Source organism: Vombatus ursinus, unplaced genomic scaffold (assembly GCF_900497805.2).
Source record: "Vombatus ursinus unplaced genomic scaffold, bare-nosed wombat genome assembly UNPS02010304.1, whole genome shotgun sequence".
Classification (NCBI taxonomy): domain Eukaryota; kingdom Metazoa; phylum Chordata; class Mammalia; order Diprotodontia; family Vombatidae; genus Vombatus; species Vombatus ursinus.
Window position 1 is genome coordinate 4,039,300 of NW_020950082.1, and position 15,699 is coordinate 4,054,998.

Here is a 15,699-nt window from a genome sequence, read left to right on the forward strand (position 1 = left end):
TTGAACTCATGAGGATGAGTCTTCTTGACTCCAAGCCTAGCACTCTACCTACTGTACCACCTAATTGCCCCAAAGTAGATTGCTCTTCTACCATTTATAATGTATCATTGTATAGTGTCAGAGAGTTGCCTGAGGCACTGAGAAGTTAGATAACTTGATGAAGGCTAGTCATCCGCTTTGGGTAAGAGGTGGAACTTGAACTTGGGTCTTTCATAGTCTGGGATGCCAGGCTGCTTTTCATCTGTCTCCATACAGATAGGAATGTCATATGAATCAAAGAATATTAGCTGGAAGGTCAGCTAATTCACTCCCTCATTTTACAAATGAGGAAACAAAGGCACAAAGAAAGTAAATCGATTTGCCCAAGGTCACACATCTATGGAGTGGCAACATCAGATGGGGAAGCCACGTCTAAACTTCAATGTTCTTCTTGTGACATTGGATGGTAAAACGGTAATGGGACGTCCATTCCCAGTTCCTGGTTCTGGGCTTCTCTCTCCTCTAACCTAAATAAATCTTAACCTGCTGAACCAGGGCAAACATCCTTCTCCTTAAAATTGTTATTTGTTTGTGTGGATGTGTCATTCAAATGTTAAAAGGCTATATGCAAAACTTCTTTTTTTCTTCCTTCCTTCCTTCCTTCCTTCCTTTCTTTTCCTTCCTTCCTTCCTTCCTTCCTTCCTTCCTTTCTTTCTTTCTTTCTTTCTTTCTTTCTTTCTTTCTTTCTTCCTTCCTTCCTTTCTCTCTCTCTCCTTTTTCTTTCTTTTTTTTTTTTTTTACCAGATTGTAATGTTGGGAATTCCCAGTGAGGAAGTTCCTTTTAGCAGTACAGATCAGTACTGGCTCCACAATAAATGTTATCAGAGTTTCCTGGGGCACTTCTTGCTTTAAAAAACAAAAACAAAAACAAAAACAAAACAAAACCAAAACTTCAAATTAAATGAAAAAAAAAATAGAAACAAACAACTCCTTAATCCTTTCACTTCCTCTTATCCTCATTCTCTATTCTTCCCTTCCTCTCTCCACATCAGCTAGATAAAAATGCTCTAGGACATGGGCTGTTATTTTGAATTAAGCCCCTTAAAGTGACAGTGACTCCCCATGTGATTTAGTCACAGGAGGTACTCACAGGACCAAATGTGCACAAACCACAGAAATCAGATACAAACATCATCTCTGCTAGGTTTCTGCCGGCACAAGCTCGTGTCAGAAATCAGTGCCCTGTGAAGTTGTTTCAGAGTGTAAACTGCTGATGCCAGCAGGAGGTGGGCTCCAACTTCACCAACCACAAGATCTCAAGATCTGAATCATTGCACCTGTGGGTGTATTAACAGGAAGGCTGCTTGTGTGCTTGTGCTTTCTGGGGCTACTGTGGTCCATAGCCAATTCCCTCACTGCTATCCCACCGATCATTTATCCAAATTCAATCCATGATCACTCATTCTCTCTTCCCAATCCACCAAGGGACCTAGTCTGTGGCAGAAGTCTGCTTATCATACTTTTTACTCCCCTGGGTATAAAAGACCATCAGAGGTCCTCTATTCCCTAATAAAGGGGGGGCTATTCACGGCAACATTGTATCATAGATCACATTATATCTCAGTCCCTTTGATCTGACTAGTATGGTGCAAAGGAAGCCACTAGACCATAGGAGATTCATTCATTCATTCATATAGTCATTCAAACATTTTTCTGCTGTAGAGTCAAACTCTGGAAGAAAAATGACCCAAGCAGAAACAGAGTCAATTAATCAGTTCATCAACAGATACTCACCTAGGGCCCATGATATGCCAATTGCTATGCTAGGCACTCAGGATATTTAGACAAAAATGAAACAATTCTTTCCGTTTCCCCAATCGATTATAGGCACCAGCTTTTTCAGGAACAGTGTCATTCCTACCAGCCGGGAGCGATCAGGAAAGGAGGGAGCCTGAGCTTTGAAGGAAGCTAAGCATTCTAAAAGGAAAAGCTGAGGAAGGAGCGTATTCCAGGTGTGGAAAGCAGGAAGACATGGAAACAGGAGACGTGATGTTGTTCACAAGAAAAAACAAATGGGCCCATTTGCCTGGAATGAAGACGAATGATATGTAATGCCCCCAGAGTCGTTGTTTGGAATCAGTAATTGAAAAGCTATAGGAACCAAAAAGAAGTTTATATTTGATCCCCAACAGAGTCATTAGAGCTTTTTGAGTGACGAGGTCAGACCCACGATTTAGGAATATTGCTTTGGCAACTGTGTGGAGGATCAAATAAAGATTGGTTGGAGGCATGGAGGCCAAGTAGGAGATTATTTGCAGTAGTCCAGGCAAATGGTGATAAGTAAGAGTTTGATCTAAGGTAGTGGCTGTATGAATATAGAGAAGGTACCAGATGCAATAAACACTGGGTAGGCATAATTCACAATGGGGCCGCTAGGTGGTGTAGTAGATAGGAGCCTAAACTAGAGTCAGGAAAATCTGAATTCAAATCCAGCCTCAGACACTTACTAGCTGTGTGACCCTGGGCAAGTCACTTAACTTGAAGAGTTAAAAGTTAAAAAAAGAAGAGAACCAAGTGATCAATATCACAAAAACCCCTAAAGAAAAAAGTATCCAGTAGCACCTTATTTTGCTAAAGAAGTATGATACTATGGCAATCATTAGCAAGTGTATTTCGAGTACATAACCTTGTGCTAGCTAATAATAATAGTAGGCATTAAATACAAAACACTTTAAATATGATATCCTAGTTTGTCCTTGAAACAACCCTGTGAGATAGGTAGATCAGACTGAGGCAAAGGAAGATGAATCAATAAATCAATAAGCATTTATTAAGTACTGCATATGTGCCTGGCAATTCAAAGATAAAAATGAAACACTCACTCCTTAAGGAGCTTACATTCCTGTGTGTGTGTGTGTGTGTGTGTGTGAGAGAGAGAGAGAGAGAGAAGAGAGAAGAAAAAACCCAACAAGATATACATATATACATGGGGCAGCTAGGTGGCACAGTGGAAATAGTGCCATGCTTGGAGTCAGGAAGACTTGAGTTCAAATCTGGCCTCAGACATTTACTAGCTGTGTGATCCTGAGCAAGTCACTTAAACCGTATTTGTCTCAGTTTCCTCATCTGTAAAATGGGCTGGAGTAGGAAATGGCAAACCACTCCAGTATCTTTGCCAAGAACCCCAGAATGGGGTCATGGAGAGTTGGACACAACTGAAAATGATTGAACTGGGATAACACATATTCTTCCTAAGTACCTCATATTTTATACATATGTAATATTACATAATATAATATGTGTGTATGTATATATATATAGATATAGATACAGGCATAGGCATGATGGGGTTAGAATCTGGACCCCAGAAAGGAAAAACCCTGGACTTTCCCACATGGCCAAATTTCTGGCATTCGCCTGAGGCTATAATCCCCTCAACTGGCCTTTTACTGTGGCTACACCCAATCTCCCCTTCATAGTCTTGCCTCCCTATGGCCCCAGGCCACTTCCCACCCTGGGTAATTCTGTTACCTCATGGACTACTTGGCCACTCCTAGATCCCTCCCACAATCTTTCTGTACATAAAGTCCATCTTGTCTCCATTAAGATGCTTTGATTCTTAATATCTAGTCAATAGCTCATAGATGCTCAGATTCCTTAAGAGTCCAGCTAATATGGTAAATCTTCAATAAACCTTGTTTTTGGCTGCAAGAAGGCTTGGGTCGAATTCTTTTGGGCAGGACCTGCATGTCGTGCTTTTGGGATTCCAGGACCCCTAACCTCTAGACCGCATCAGGCATAGATAGAGATATAGACATGGTACTTAGAAAAGCACTAGTAGATGAGGGAGGACCAGGAAAGGCTTCATGTTGAATGAGGAATCTGAGCAAAGTTTTGAAGGAAACAAGGACTTTGAAGGGGAAGAAGTGAAGAGAGAGTGCATTCTAAGCACGGGGATAATTAGTGCAAAGACAGATATGGGGGGGAATGGCTGAACAAATTGTGGTATGTGATTGTGATGGAATACTATTGTGCTATGGGAAATGATGAGTGGAATGCTCTTGGAAAAGCCTGGAGAGACTTGCATGAGCAGAGGCAAAGTGAAATGTACTGTGTACAAAGTACACAGTATATTTTAAGATGATCAATTGTAAAGGACTTAGCTATTCTCAGCTAAGTACAAAGATGCAAGGACTTAGCTATTCTCAGTACAAAGATGCAAGACAACTCTGAAGGACATGATGAAAAATGCTATCTGTCCCCCAAAAAAGAACTGATAGTGTCTGAATACAGATTGAAGCATGCTTTTTTTTTTTTTTGCTTTTGCTTTATTTTTCTTGAGGGTTTTGTTTTTTGGGGTTTTTTCGTTTTTTGGGTTTTTTTTTTGCTCTACATTTTCTTTCACAACATGACTATTATGGAAATGTTTTTTGTGACTGCACATGAAAACTATCTATATACTATTAATAAAATTACCAATATATTACCTATATTGAATTGTTTGCCTTCTCAATGAGGGGGGATGGGAAGGGAGGAAGGGAGAGAATTTGGAACTCAAAGAGTTTTAAAAACGAATGTTAAAAATTGTTTTACGTGTAACTGGGGAAAAATAAAATACTAAATAAAAATTTTTAAAAAGACAGAGATGGGAGCTGGTGTGTCATGAAAGTGGAACATTAAGGAACATCACAGAGTACAGAAAAGTGAGTAATGAAGCTAGAACAAGATTGGAAAATTTGGGGCTAGGTTGTGAAGGACTTTAAAAGCCCACAGGATGCCAATCCTAGAAGCTGGGGGGAATCAGGAAAAGCCTAAGATAGGAGGTAGTCTGAGCTTGGAAGGAAGGTAGGTGTTCTAAAAGGTAGATCTGAGGAAACAGTGTATTCCAGGCATGAAATATGCCATTAGTGGTATATATTAGATTCTAAAGTCAATAGAGTCATTGGAGTTATTGAATAGGGGAATGCTATTGTCAGATCTGTGCTTTAGGAAAATTATTCCAGCAGTTGTAGGGTAGGGTGAGACTTAATACAGCCTGTTGTCTGATGGTCTTCACTAGGGTGGTGGGTGACTGAGGGAGGGGAGAGAGGAAAGCACTTGCCCTGGTGACATTGCTGGTCAGTGCCAGGGGTGGTATTTGAACCCCAGGCCCAATGTTCTGGCTCTCTGAGGTTTGGGGTCTTTAATGGATGTGAGTCCTTTCGGGTGCAGGCTCTCTCCTGCCTCGGGCTTCCCTCTGGCTCCCCTAGGCTTGGGATCATTTGTGGTTCTGCGGTCCTGGCAGTGGCAGATGACAACTACAGTAACTGTTGCCCCCAGGGGCTGGACAAACGTCATGCTTGATGAAGGCTACTCTGTCCGATGGGAGGATTCCCTTAGGAACACAAGGCTTCATCAAACTGCATTATGTGAATATAATGGCCTGTTATTGTGTAGCCACCAATGACAAAGAAGAGGCATTCAGAGAGCCGGTGGGAGATTTGTAGGTAGTCAGAGAAAAAATAGAAAGAGAAGGACAATATATATACAATGACTACAGCAACGTAAAGGAACAAATCACTGAAAGGAAGACAAACTCTAATGATTGAAAAAGCAATAATTGTACTGGAGATGGGATAATGAAATGTCAGCCCCTCTCCCTCCCCTCTTCCCCTTAGCCGAGCAGAGGACAAGAAGGGCATGGATTGTCAGATACAGTCACTCTTGTTTTTACTGAATTGTTTTTCTTAGTTTCAGGGGAGTGTTCAGGTCTGGGGTGAGGAATGTAACTGATGTGACTGATGTAAGAACAAAAGGCATTGATAAGACTCTTTTTTCTAACCAAAAACAAAACAAAACAAAAAAAAAGATGAGGCCTCATTATGAAAATGGTGCCCAACAGGTTTAAAAGACCTTTTGAAGCTTCTAAGAATGCCTAATTTTCACCCTGGAAAATTTGGCTTATGGCTTTAGCAGCTCATGATTTTTGAAAGATGAGTAGGAAAGGATCAGGAACTATATTTTTAATGGGGAAACTGAGGTAGGGATAGGACCGTGCCTGGGACAAAACATTTAAAAATAAAAACACGTTCCAGGTAATCCGCTAGAAGATGGAACTGTCAGATGCTCCATTCCAGTGGAAGTCAGATAGAAAACACAAGAATTCAGAGCTTGGTGATGGTTTAGCTGCTTCATGAAGCAAGAGTCTTAATCAAGGAATGGTTGGGGCGGCTCATTTATTTTCCAGATGTGTAGAAGGCAACATCTTACTGTGGGAAATCAGAGAGGGGAGCCAAGCTGGGGAACTGGCTATGGTAGTCTCCTGCTTCTTCCTGCTGGGAAAGAGGCATTGCCTCTCATTTGTAATCAAGCTGGGCTAGTGCATTCTCTGCAGAGTGCTTTTGGCTCCCTAGCTTTCTGAGCTGCAAATGGAGTTGTTCAGGAGCCATTAAGGCTCCTTCCCAGGATCCCCAAATCCCAGAAAGTCAGACACAGCCCAGGCTGAGTCTCCACTCACCCTTAGCCTATGTCATCTGAGCAAGTGGAGATGTCCCTGGACGGTGCTCACTGCTTTACACAGCACATCGTTCACAGTCAGTGGGGGAAAGGTAGAGGCTTTTGAATTTCCTGACTCTGGTGGGTTTACAAAGCAGGCTTTTTGATAATCACATTTATAGTTTAAATCCCAGCCTTCAGGGAACATGAGAAAAAAATGGAGCAAGAAAGGAAGGGAGAAAGAGAAAGAGAGAGAAAAAGAAAGGAAGGAAGAAAAAAAGAAAGAAAAAAGAAAAGAAAGAATCTTTTGATCTTTTTCTGGATCCAGCTGCGGGTTGGTGGGAGGTTCACAAAGGCATCCTGTTTTTAGCTGGGAGCTGGAGCTATGAAGATCATGTTGGCTGATACCTTTTTTCCCCCTCCAGGGGTGTAAGCTCAGTGGAGGAGGAGCATGGCACTTAGTGTGGGTGGCAGGTACCCTGAGTTCTTGCTCGAGGGCACATACCTTGAAGCAAGCTTCCATCACTTCTTCTGGGTCACATTAGAGAGCAAGAGGCTGACTGGACCAAGTACAGCTGGCTTCCTTGTCTCTTTCCCTTGGGTCTTTGAGGTGAGTTGAAAACTGAGGACTGTGCCAGCATCAGGACTTCAAGTAGGACTCAAAGGGAAACATTAGCAGAGAGCTGTGGTTGCTGATGTGGCTCTATGTCTGCTAAGAGATCAACATAGGTGCTAGCTCAGGGCCTGGCAGCCACTTCTGCCCGTTTTCACCCCGGCCTATTCTCTTGCACAGAATAGGGAGGACTCTTTAATGCAGTTTATCCCTATGCTGGTTTGTGTTTCAGAACTACAGAATTTAACAGGACAATAGGCAGGAGGGAGAGAGCCTTGCCCTTTAAACAAAATAGACTATCTACTAATATGGTGACATTTCATGTACATTTTTTTTGCTCACTCCATTCACTCAACAAACAGTAATGAACCTCTTGGTAGTACAATGCACTGTCCTGGATACTAGGGGGGATTAAAGATAAATATGTCCAGACCTGTGACTGCATCTGTAAAGGGAGCTCCTGGTGTGGAAACTCCATCTACTGATTGATATAGCTGAGTTGTCTCGGGGCACTGAGAAGTTAAATGACTGGTATTACTTGTTCATGGTTACAGGCAGGATTTGAATCCAGGTCTTTTCAATTGCATGGACTTTATTTGCATTGACAAGTCCACCTGTACCTTATATAGTCTTAGAGAGTTTCCTGGGGCACTGAGAAGTTGAGAGATCTGTCCAGGGTCTCATGGCCAGCTAGGATTTGAACCCAGGTATTGCTGCTCCATCTGCCTCGGTGAGTCATCTATAAAGATCTAGGGGTCAATATGAGTTAACAGAGTGACAAGGCAGTCATAATGGTAAGGGGGTTTTACGCTAATAAAAGTAGTATCCAGAGTGAGGGAGGTGATGATGCCATTGAACTATTCCTTAATAGATTCTGTCTATCTGTTTCTATTGTGTCTCCACTGCCTGGCACATAGGAAGCACTTAATAATTGTTTTTTTATTAAAAAAAAAAAAGCAAATCATCTGTACCTTATAGTCTTAGGGAGTAACCTGGGGCACTTAAAGTTTAAGTGACTTAACCAAGATCAGACACCTGTATGTGTCCAAAGTAGGATTTGAACCCAGGTTTTCTTGATTTCAAGTACTCTATCAGCTTTTCAATACTCCCACTCAGGACCAGATCAAATCTCTTATCTCATGGGGTTTACATCTTGATAGGCCCTGCCATTTTCCTTGTTACTCTATCTGCAGCTATACATTCTAACTGGGTCTTCCAGAATTAGCTGAAAAAATTAGTCACCCTCCATTCAATTTGATGCTGAGCTTCTAAGAACTTAGTTTGGTCTTTAGCCTAAGACCAGATATCTCATCAATGCACCCATATTTGAAGGATTTTATCTTGCTAGGACTTGTCACGGCTTTCTGCTCTGCTTTGTTGGTTTTTGAGGGCACAAGGTCAGCTCCACACCATGATGAGGACTCTAGTGAAGAAGCTATGTCAGACCCATACATGAGCCATTAAGATATTAGAAAATGAGAAGCAGTTAGAAAGGTCATTTTAGACCAGGAAAGGGGTTTGTAACATGGGGTCTATAAACTGATTTTTGTTTGTTTTAAATGTTTCAACAATTTTATTTTAATATAACTAGTTTCCCTTATAACCTATTATATTTTACTTTTTGCGTTTAAAAACATTACTCTGAGAAGGGGTCAATATTCTCCGCCAAAAGACTAAAGGATTTCTTGACAAGGAAAACTCCTGGCATGAGGGTTACAAGGGAAGGTTTAACAGAGGAGCTGGCATTTGATCTGAGACTTGAAGGATTGTTGGGGATTGGGAAGAGAGGGCATTGTGGAAGTTGGTGAACAAGATAGGCAAAAGCATCAAGGTGGGACATAGAGTTTGGGAGTAAATATAGGGTGATGACAAGCTAAGGAATTTGGATAATGATAACAATAACATTTACCATTATAATGATAACAATAACAAATAGCATTATATTTTATATGTAACATTATATTATATATAATATATTCTTCTATACAATTAGTATAATAATAATAGCTAACATTTATGTAGCACTTAACTATGTGCCAAGCACCATGCTATTCTAACCAGGCTCTCCATTATACTCCTGTAATGTTCTTTTCCTGGTAACAATGCCACATGCTTCATTTCTATGAAAGTGACCATTAGCACTGTGGTAAATTGAAGAGGTTTCTAGAGAAAGTCCTACAATTTCTAGAACTAATGTCATCAGCAGTAGCATTCTCATCTGATTAAGAGATTTGGGGGTCACGTCATCTTGAAAGAACAGCAATAATCATGTTCTTACTACTGTGTAGGGCCAAGGTTATGGTCACTTTCCAACCTGGAGCTCATTTGGTTACTGCACCAAACAGTAAAGGTGCAAGTAGTTCTAGAACCATGAGAATCAAAAATACAAAATAAAACAAAAAACCAAAACGCTTTTGATACCTTAGTTTCCCCATCTGTAAAACAGGGATAATAATGTCTATCTTTACTCACTGTGTAGGAGTTTGTTTATTCCTGCCTGTTCTTATCTCTTATAGTTTAGAATTGGTTTGGGTCTTACCATATGCACTATGGCTCCTATGTGTGTTACCTCCTTCAATTAGAGTGTGAGCTCTTTGAGAGCAGGGACTATCTTCTTTTTATATTTGTGTATTTTTTGTATTTGTATCTGCCTTTTCATTCATTCTTTGAGGCATTTAATGAACAGAACACAGTTGATCAAAATGGAATTCTGTAAAAGAAATCAATGTTAACAAAGAGGAATGAGGTAATAGATTTAAATGTTTTTCTACTCTAAAGATTTAAAAAAAAATTTGTGTTTTTTCAGCAAAATTTCTTCTCTGACGACCTGCATCCAATGGCTTCCAGTTTGGTGAACACAAGTAACTTCCCACTCAACGATAGTCTCTGCTCCATTCACCAACCCTCCTTGGCCACAAGAGTGGTTCTGTCAGTATTCTACATGGTCCTTTTGGTCATTGGTGCCTTTGGGAACATTTTTGCCATCTACATCACCTCTCAAAAGAAGAAGATGAACTCAACAGATCTCTACTTGATCAACTTGGCTGTGTCTGATGTCCTTTTTACCCTGGCTCTGCCAGGAAGGATAACCTATTATATCTTAGACTTCAACTGGCCTTTTAGTGACTGGTTCTGTAGGATGACAGCATTTATGTTCTACATGAACACCTACGGAAGTGTCTACCTCATGACATGTATAAGCATTGACCGCTATATTGCTGTGGTCCATGCTAACCAGAGTCACAAATTCCGCCATGCTGGCTGGGCAAAGAACATCTCTGTAGTGGTCTGGGGGTTGGCATCCTTGCAGACAATTCCATTGCTCTTTCTGCCCTTGACCAAGAAGATAGGAGATAAGTTGAGCTGCATGGAGTACACCAGTGTTGAAAGGATTCTCAGTCTGCCCCTTCTACTCCTGGGGGGCTGTGCTCTAGGCTTTTTTGGGCCAGTGGGGATCATGTTATTTTGTTATGTGAAAATCACCTTAAAGCTATGCAGGATAGCTCAAGAAAACTCAGTGAGGAGCAAGAAGGGTCACCGTAAGAAGGCGTGTCTAGTTATTCTGCTGGTGCTGATGGCAGTGATTATATGCTTTAGTCCTTACCACTTCAATATTATCCAGTTTGTGATTAAAGGACTGCTTTATCAGTCTACCTGCACTGAGCAGAAGGCTTTTAAGGTTTCTCTTCAAGTCACGGTATGTTTTATGAACATGAACTGTTGTATTGACCCCATAATTTACTTCTTTGCATCCCAAGCCTATAAGAAACAGTTCCTCAGGATTTTTAAGCCCAGAATTTCAGCATCCTTTTCCTCTACTGGAAAAACCTCTTCAGAAACAAACAGTAACAACCAGGAAGGAGACTCTGTGCTGGCTTAGTGAGGACCATGGCCCAGTACTGGGATTATTAACCTGCTCTGTTTCATGGACACCTTTGGCAGTTTAGTGAAGCCTATGAACCTCTTCTCAGAATAAAAATAAAAGACATAGCATTACAAATTTTATTGAAATATAGTTATAAAAATATTTTTAAAAATACAATCAAATTCATGGGCCCCAAATCAAGAACCTCTGGCCTAGCACAGCCTTAGCTTTTAGGCAGCTAAGTGACGCAATTAATTCAGTGTCAGACTTTGAGTCAGGAAGGTCTGGCTTCGAATCCTACCTCAGACACTTGCTAGTTGTATGACTCTGGGTCTCTTCTTCCGTTTCAGCCTCAGTTTCCATATCTGTAAAATGAGGATAATAATAACACATACTTCACAGGCTCAAGGGAGGTAACCTAAGTAAATTACTTTGCAAACCTTAAAGGGCTATGTAAATGTTGGCTATTATTTTAAGATGGCTGCCCGCAACATAAAATACCACCAGATTTGTGCCCGTGTCTGTGCTTTTTTTCACAGATAATTACCCGAGGCCTGCAAAGACTTCCCTCCTAGCTTCTCCCCTTAGCATCCCTGGTTTCTTTTGTGGCTTAGCTCATGTGCCACTTCCTTCCAACAGGAGATCCCGCCCCATCCCAAATTGTTGTTGTTCAGTCATTTCAGTTCTGTCCAACTTTTCATGACTCCATTTGGGGTTTTCTTGGCAAAGATACTGGAGTAGTTTGCCATTTCTTTCTCCATTGGATTGAGGAAAGCAGAGGTTAAGTGACTTGCCAAAGATCATAGCTAGTAAGTGTCTGAGGCTAGATTTGAATTCAGGTCTTCAGGCCCAATGCTGTATCCACTGAGCTATCTAGCTGCCCCAGATTATTTTGTATTTAATCTGTAGTTATTTAATTTACTTATCTGTAGAAACATTTTTTCCTTCTCCAGCAGAATGTAAGCACCCTGAGGACAAGAAGAATTTCATTTTCTTTCTTTGTGTCTCTAGCATCTAGCAGAGTCTGGCCCAGAATAGGTACTCAAAAATGAACAAATGAATGAATGAATGTTGAATGAATAAATGGGGCATATGGCATTATTACCAGGAAAAGAGCATTACAGGAGTATAATGCAGAGCCTGTTTGGAATCTTTATGAAAAGCAACATTACTCCTGTAGCTCAGAGGTAATGGGGGGTTGAGAAGAGAAGGAGACCTTGAGGAATAGAGGTTTGAGTATTTTTTCCCCAAGAGACTGGTGCTGATCAAGAACATTCCTTCTTTCTCTAGAAGGCAAAATTTCAGAACTTTTGAGCTGACGGTTGCCAGCATGGCAACCCCGGGCTGTGACTGTCCAGGAAATCTCCCCACAGAAAGCTGAACTTTCACCCCTTGACCTCATGATGCTCCTTTCCATGGTTACTATCTCTGGAGCTAGGAGGTTATACTACTACCTCTCCAAGGCTGGGTCCAAGAACTGTTCTCTTACTTTCCATGCATGAGGGCATCTGCATCTCTGCCTCAAGGATCCTTAGGGAGAAATCACATGCCTCACTGCCCTCCATTGCTGGTTGAGTAATGTAATGATGGCCTCAAAGAACCCCAGATGAAAGATCATGAGATCTTGGTTCTAGTGTGGACTCTGATACTAATTGGATAAATAATTTTTTACTTGGTAGACTCCTATTTCCTCATTTGTAATCTGGGGTTCAAGTAATTTTAGCTACTTGATGGGATTGTTGTGAAGCTTGGGTGAGCTCATGGTATCAACTCTCACTATAATTTCCATTAAAATTTTTTTTTAATCAAATGTTGAGGTCTGTAATATTTTGGGCACTATACAAATTGACTCAAACAGCCATCATACTCGGCCTTCAGGAGCCTCTAAACTGAAACCCACGATGTTGACAAATCCAAAAACTCCCAGACAAAAGGCTCCAAACAATCTTGGAGTAACCCAAAAGGCTACAAGAGTTCATAGACCAAGTCTAAGAATTCAATCAATGCAGAATTGAGGACACATGGATTAAATTCTGAAGAATGAATTTAATAGGGAGTTAGATGGTGGGGGGAAAAGCCCACTCAGCTATTAAAAGAAGGAAAAGACAGGGCCTAATACAATTTCAATTCAGTTCAACAAACATTTATTAAGTGCTTATAAGCATTGCCCTAAGATCTGGGAGATACAAAGACAATAGAAAGCACCTGCCCTCATTAGTTTATATGCTTCTGGATGGAGAATGTAAGTTTGAGGCAGGGAGGTATACTCACACTTTTACAGAAATATGGAAGGTAGGGTAACTCAGAGCAATGGCAGAAAGTAGGGGAGAGGGAAGGTAGTGGAGAAATGGGAGATAGTTTATTTATTCTCCATACTTACACTCACTACTAAAAAATGACCCCCAGGCTGGGAGAAATCAGCCAAATTAATATCAAAACAGAGACAGATCAGCATCATATTTAGCTCCTGTCATTTTACTGCTCAATTAAAATTACATAACTTTTAATCTATTTTCTTATCTGCTCTTCCACTGCAAGCAAGGTTGGTTATCTCTATATTTCATTTGATCATTTAGTGCCTACATTTATTTATAACTTCACCATGCTGAGATGAGAACAGATAAAATTGTCCCTGCACTGCAAAATGACTTAGAAGGCAAGGCAGCTAAGCGATAGAATCTGAAGGATGCTATTTAGGCTTATCAAAGTTACAAAGGATTTGAAAAGGACATGCAAGAGGCCTCCAAAGAACACAACTATATATGCATGTACATATATTCATATGCACTATATTATGTTAAATCAACATTTAAAATATTCATTGAATAACCTTTGAGAGAGGTGTGCAGCTAGGTGGGGAAAGACAGATTTGGGGAACTTTAAGGGGATGGCTTAGGTGGTACAGTGGATAGAGCATTGGGCTTGGAATTAGGAAGACTCATCTTTCCAAGTTCAAATCCGGCTTCAAATACTTACTAGCTGTGTGACCTTGGGTGAATTTCCTAACTTTGCCTCAGCTTCCTCATCTGTAAAATGAGCTGGAGAAGGAAATGGTAAACCATTCCAGTATCTTTGCTAAGAAAATCCCAAAATGGGGTCACAGAAAGTTGGAAAAGAACAACAAAAATTCTCTCTCTCTCTCTCTCTCTGTCTCTTTTTCTAAAGGGCAGCTAGGAGGTTCAGTGAATACAGTGCTGGGCCTAGAGCCAAGAAGACTCACCTTCACGAATTCAAATCTGGTCTCAGACACTTAATAGCTGTGTGACCCTGGGCAAGTTACTTAAACCTCTTTGTCCCCTTCCTCATCTGTAAAATGAGTGGGAGAAGGCAATAGCAAACCACTCTAGTATCTTTACCAAGAAAACCCCAAATGGAGGTCACAAAGAGTCAACAACAATTGCACAACAACAAGGAGTGAATAGACTGGTGGAAAGGGCAGTCTTTAATACAGCATGGAGAGTTCCTTCCTTAGCTCTACTTCTTTTTTTTTTTTCCTTTGCTTTTTGGTGAGATGATCAAGGTTAAGTGACTTGCCCAGGGTCACACAGCTAGAGCTCTACTTCTTTCAATGAAGGTAGAGATGACATATTTTTTGGGGGGGGATTAATCAGCATGTTTCAATTTCACCATGGATTACTCTTCAACATTTAGCACAAAATGTGTGTGTCCTATGGAGCAGCACCATGACTGCACCCCAGAAAGAGACAGAAACCCACAAACACCCACAGGGAAGGGAGGCAGTAAAGAGAGAGCTAAGAATACCGGCTCAACAGTCAGATGACCTGGTTTCATATGCCCCCTTTGACACCACCTAGGTGGCCCTGGGCAAATCACTTAAACGCTCAGGGCCTCAGCTGCCTCATCTGTAAAATGAAGGGAGTGGATTGACGTGACTTCCCAAGTCCCCTTCCAGCTCTCCTGTGGGAATCCCATGATTCACACTCACCATAGTAAAGACAAGGGGAGGAAAGACCCGGGCCCCAACAGAACAAGGCTGTATCCATACCCCTTCTCTCAGCTGCCACAGCACTCAACTTATTATTGTGAATAAACTTTATTTATTTTTGGACTGGACCTTTGATTTCATTGTTATGGGGAAATCCTAATGCATCAATTTCCCCTACCATTGTTGATCAGAACCAGTTCTTGGGCTTAGAGTCTTAGAGAGTTGCCCGGGCGCACTGAGAGGTTAAGTGATTTGTCCAGTGTCACACAGTCAAGTCTTCATGGCACCAAGGCCAGCTTTCCATCCCTCCAGAGGTTCTTAACTTTTCCTTGTTTCATAGGCCCCTTTGCCAGTCTGGTGAAGCCTATGAACCTTTCTCAGAATAATGTTTTTAAATGTATATAATAAAATATATAGGATTATAAAGGAAACCAATTATGTGGAAATAATATTGTTATATTATAAACACATTATGTTATATATTATTAACATAGCATTGTTATATAATATTATTAATCTATTATGTCATATATTAGCATAACATTGATATATAATATTATTAATATATTATGTTAATAATAATATTAACATAACATTGTTATATAATATTATTAACATAACATTGTTATATAATATTATTAATATATTATGTTAATAATATTAATATAACATTGTTATATATTATGTTAATAATATTAACATAGCATTGTTATATAATATTAACATAATATTATGTTACATATTAATATATGATGTTATATAATATTAATGTAACACTATGTTATATATTATTAATATATTGTGTTGTATAAAGTTGTTATA

General features: G+C 40.4%; 1 protein-coding gene across 1 annotated transcript; it reads left to right on the forward strand.

Annotated features, from left to right (window-relative positions):
* Nucleotides 1–6,930: 6,930 nt before the first annotated feature.
* LOC114037311 (G-protein coupled receptor 183-like) lies at nt 6,931–11,049 on the forward strand. The gene is made up of 2 exons (XM_027854143.1): nt 6,931–7,063; nt 9,873–11,049. The coding sequence occupies exon 2, from the start codon at nt 9,903–9,905 to the stop codon at nt 10,944–10,946; it is 1,044 nt and encodes a 347-aa protein (XP_027709944.1). The 5' UTR covers nt 6,931–7,063; nt 9,873–9,902; the 3' UTR covers nt 10,947–11,049.
* The last annotated feature ends 4,650 nt before the right edge of the window (nt 11,050–15,699 follow it).

Excerpts from the sequence above, each read along its gene's own strand:
- LOC114037311 (XM_027854143.1), top strand. The coding sequence starts at position 9,903 with ATGGCTTCCAGTTTGGTGAACACAAGTAACTTCCCACTCAACGATAGT.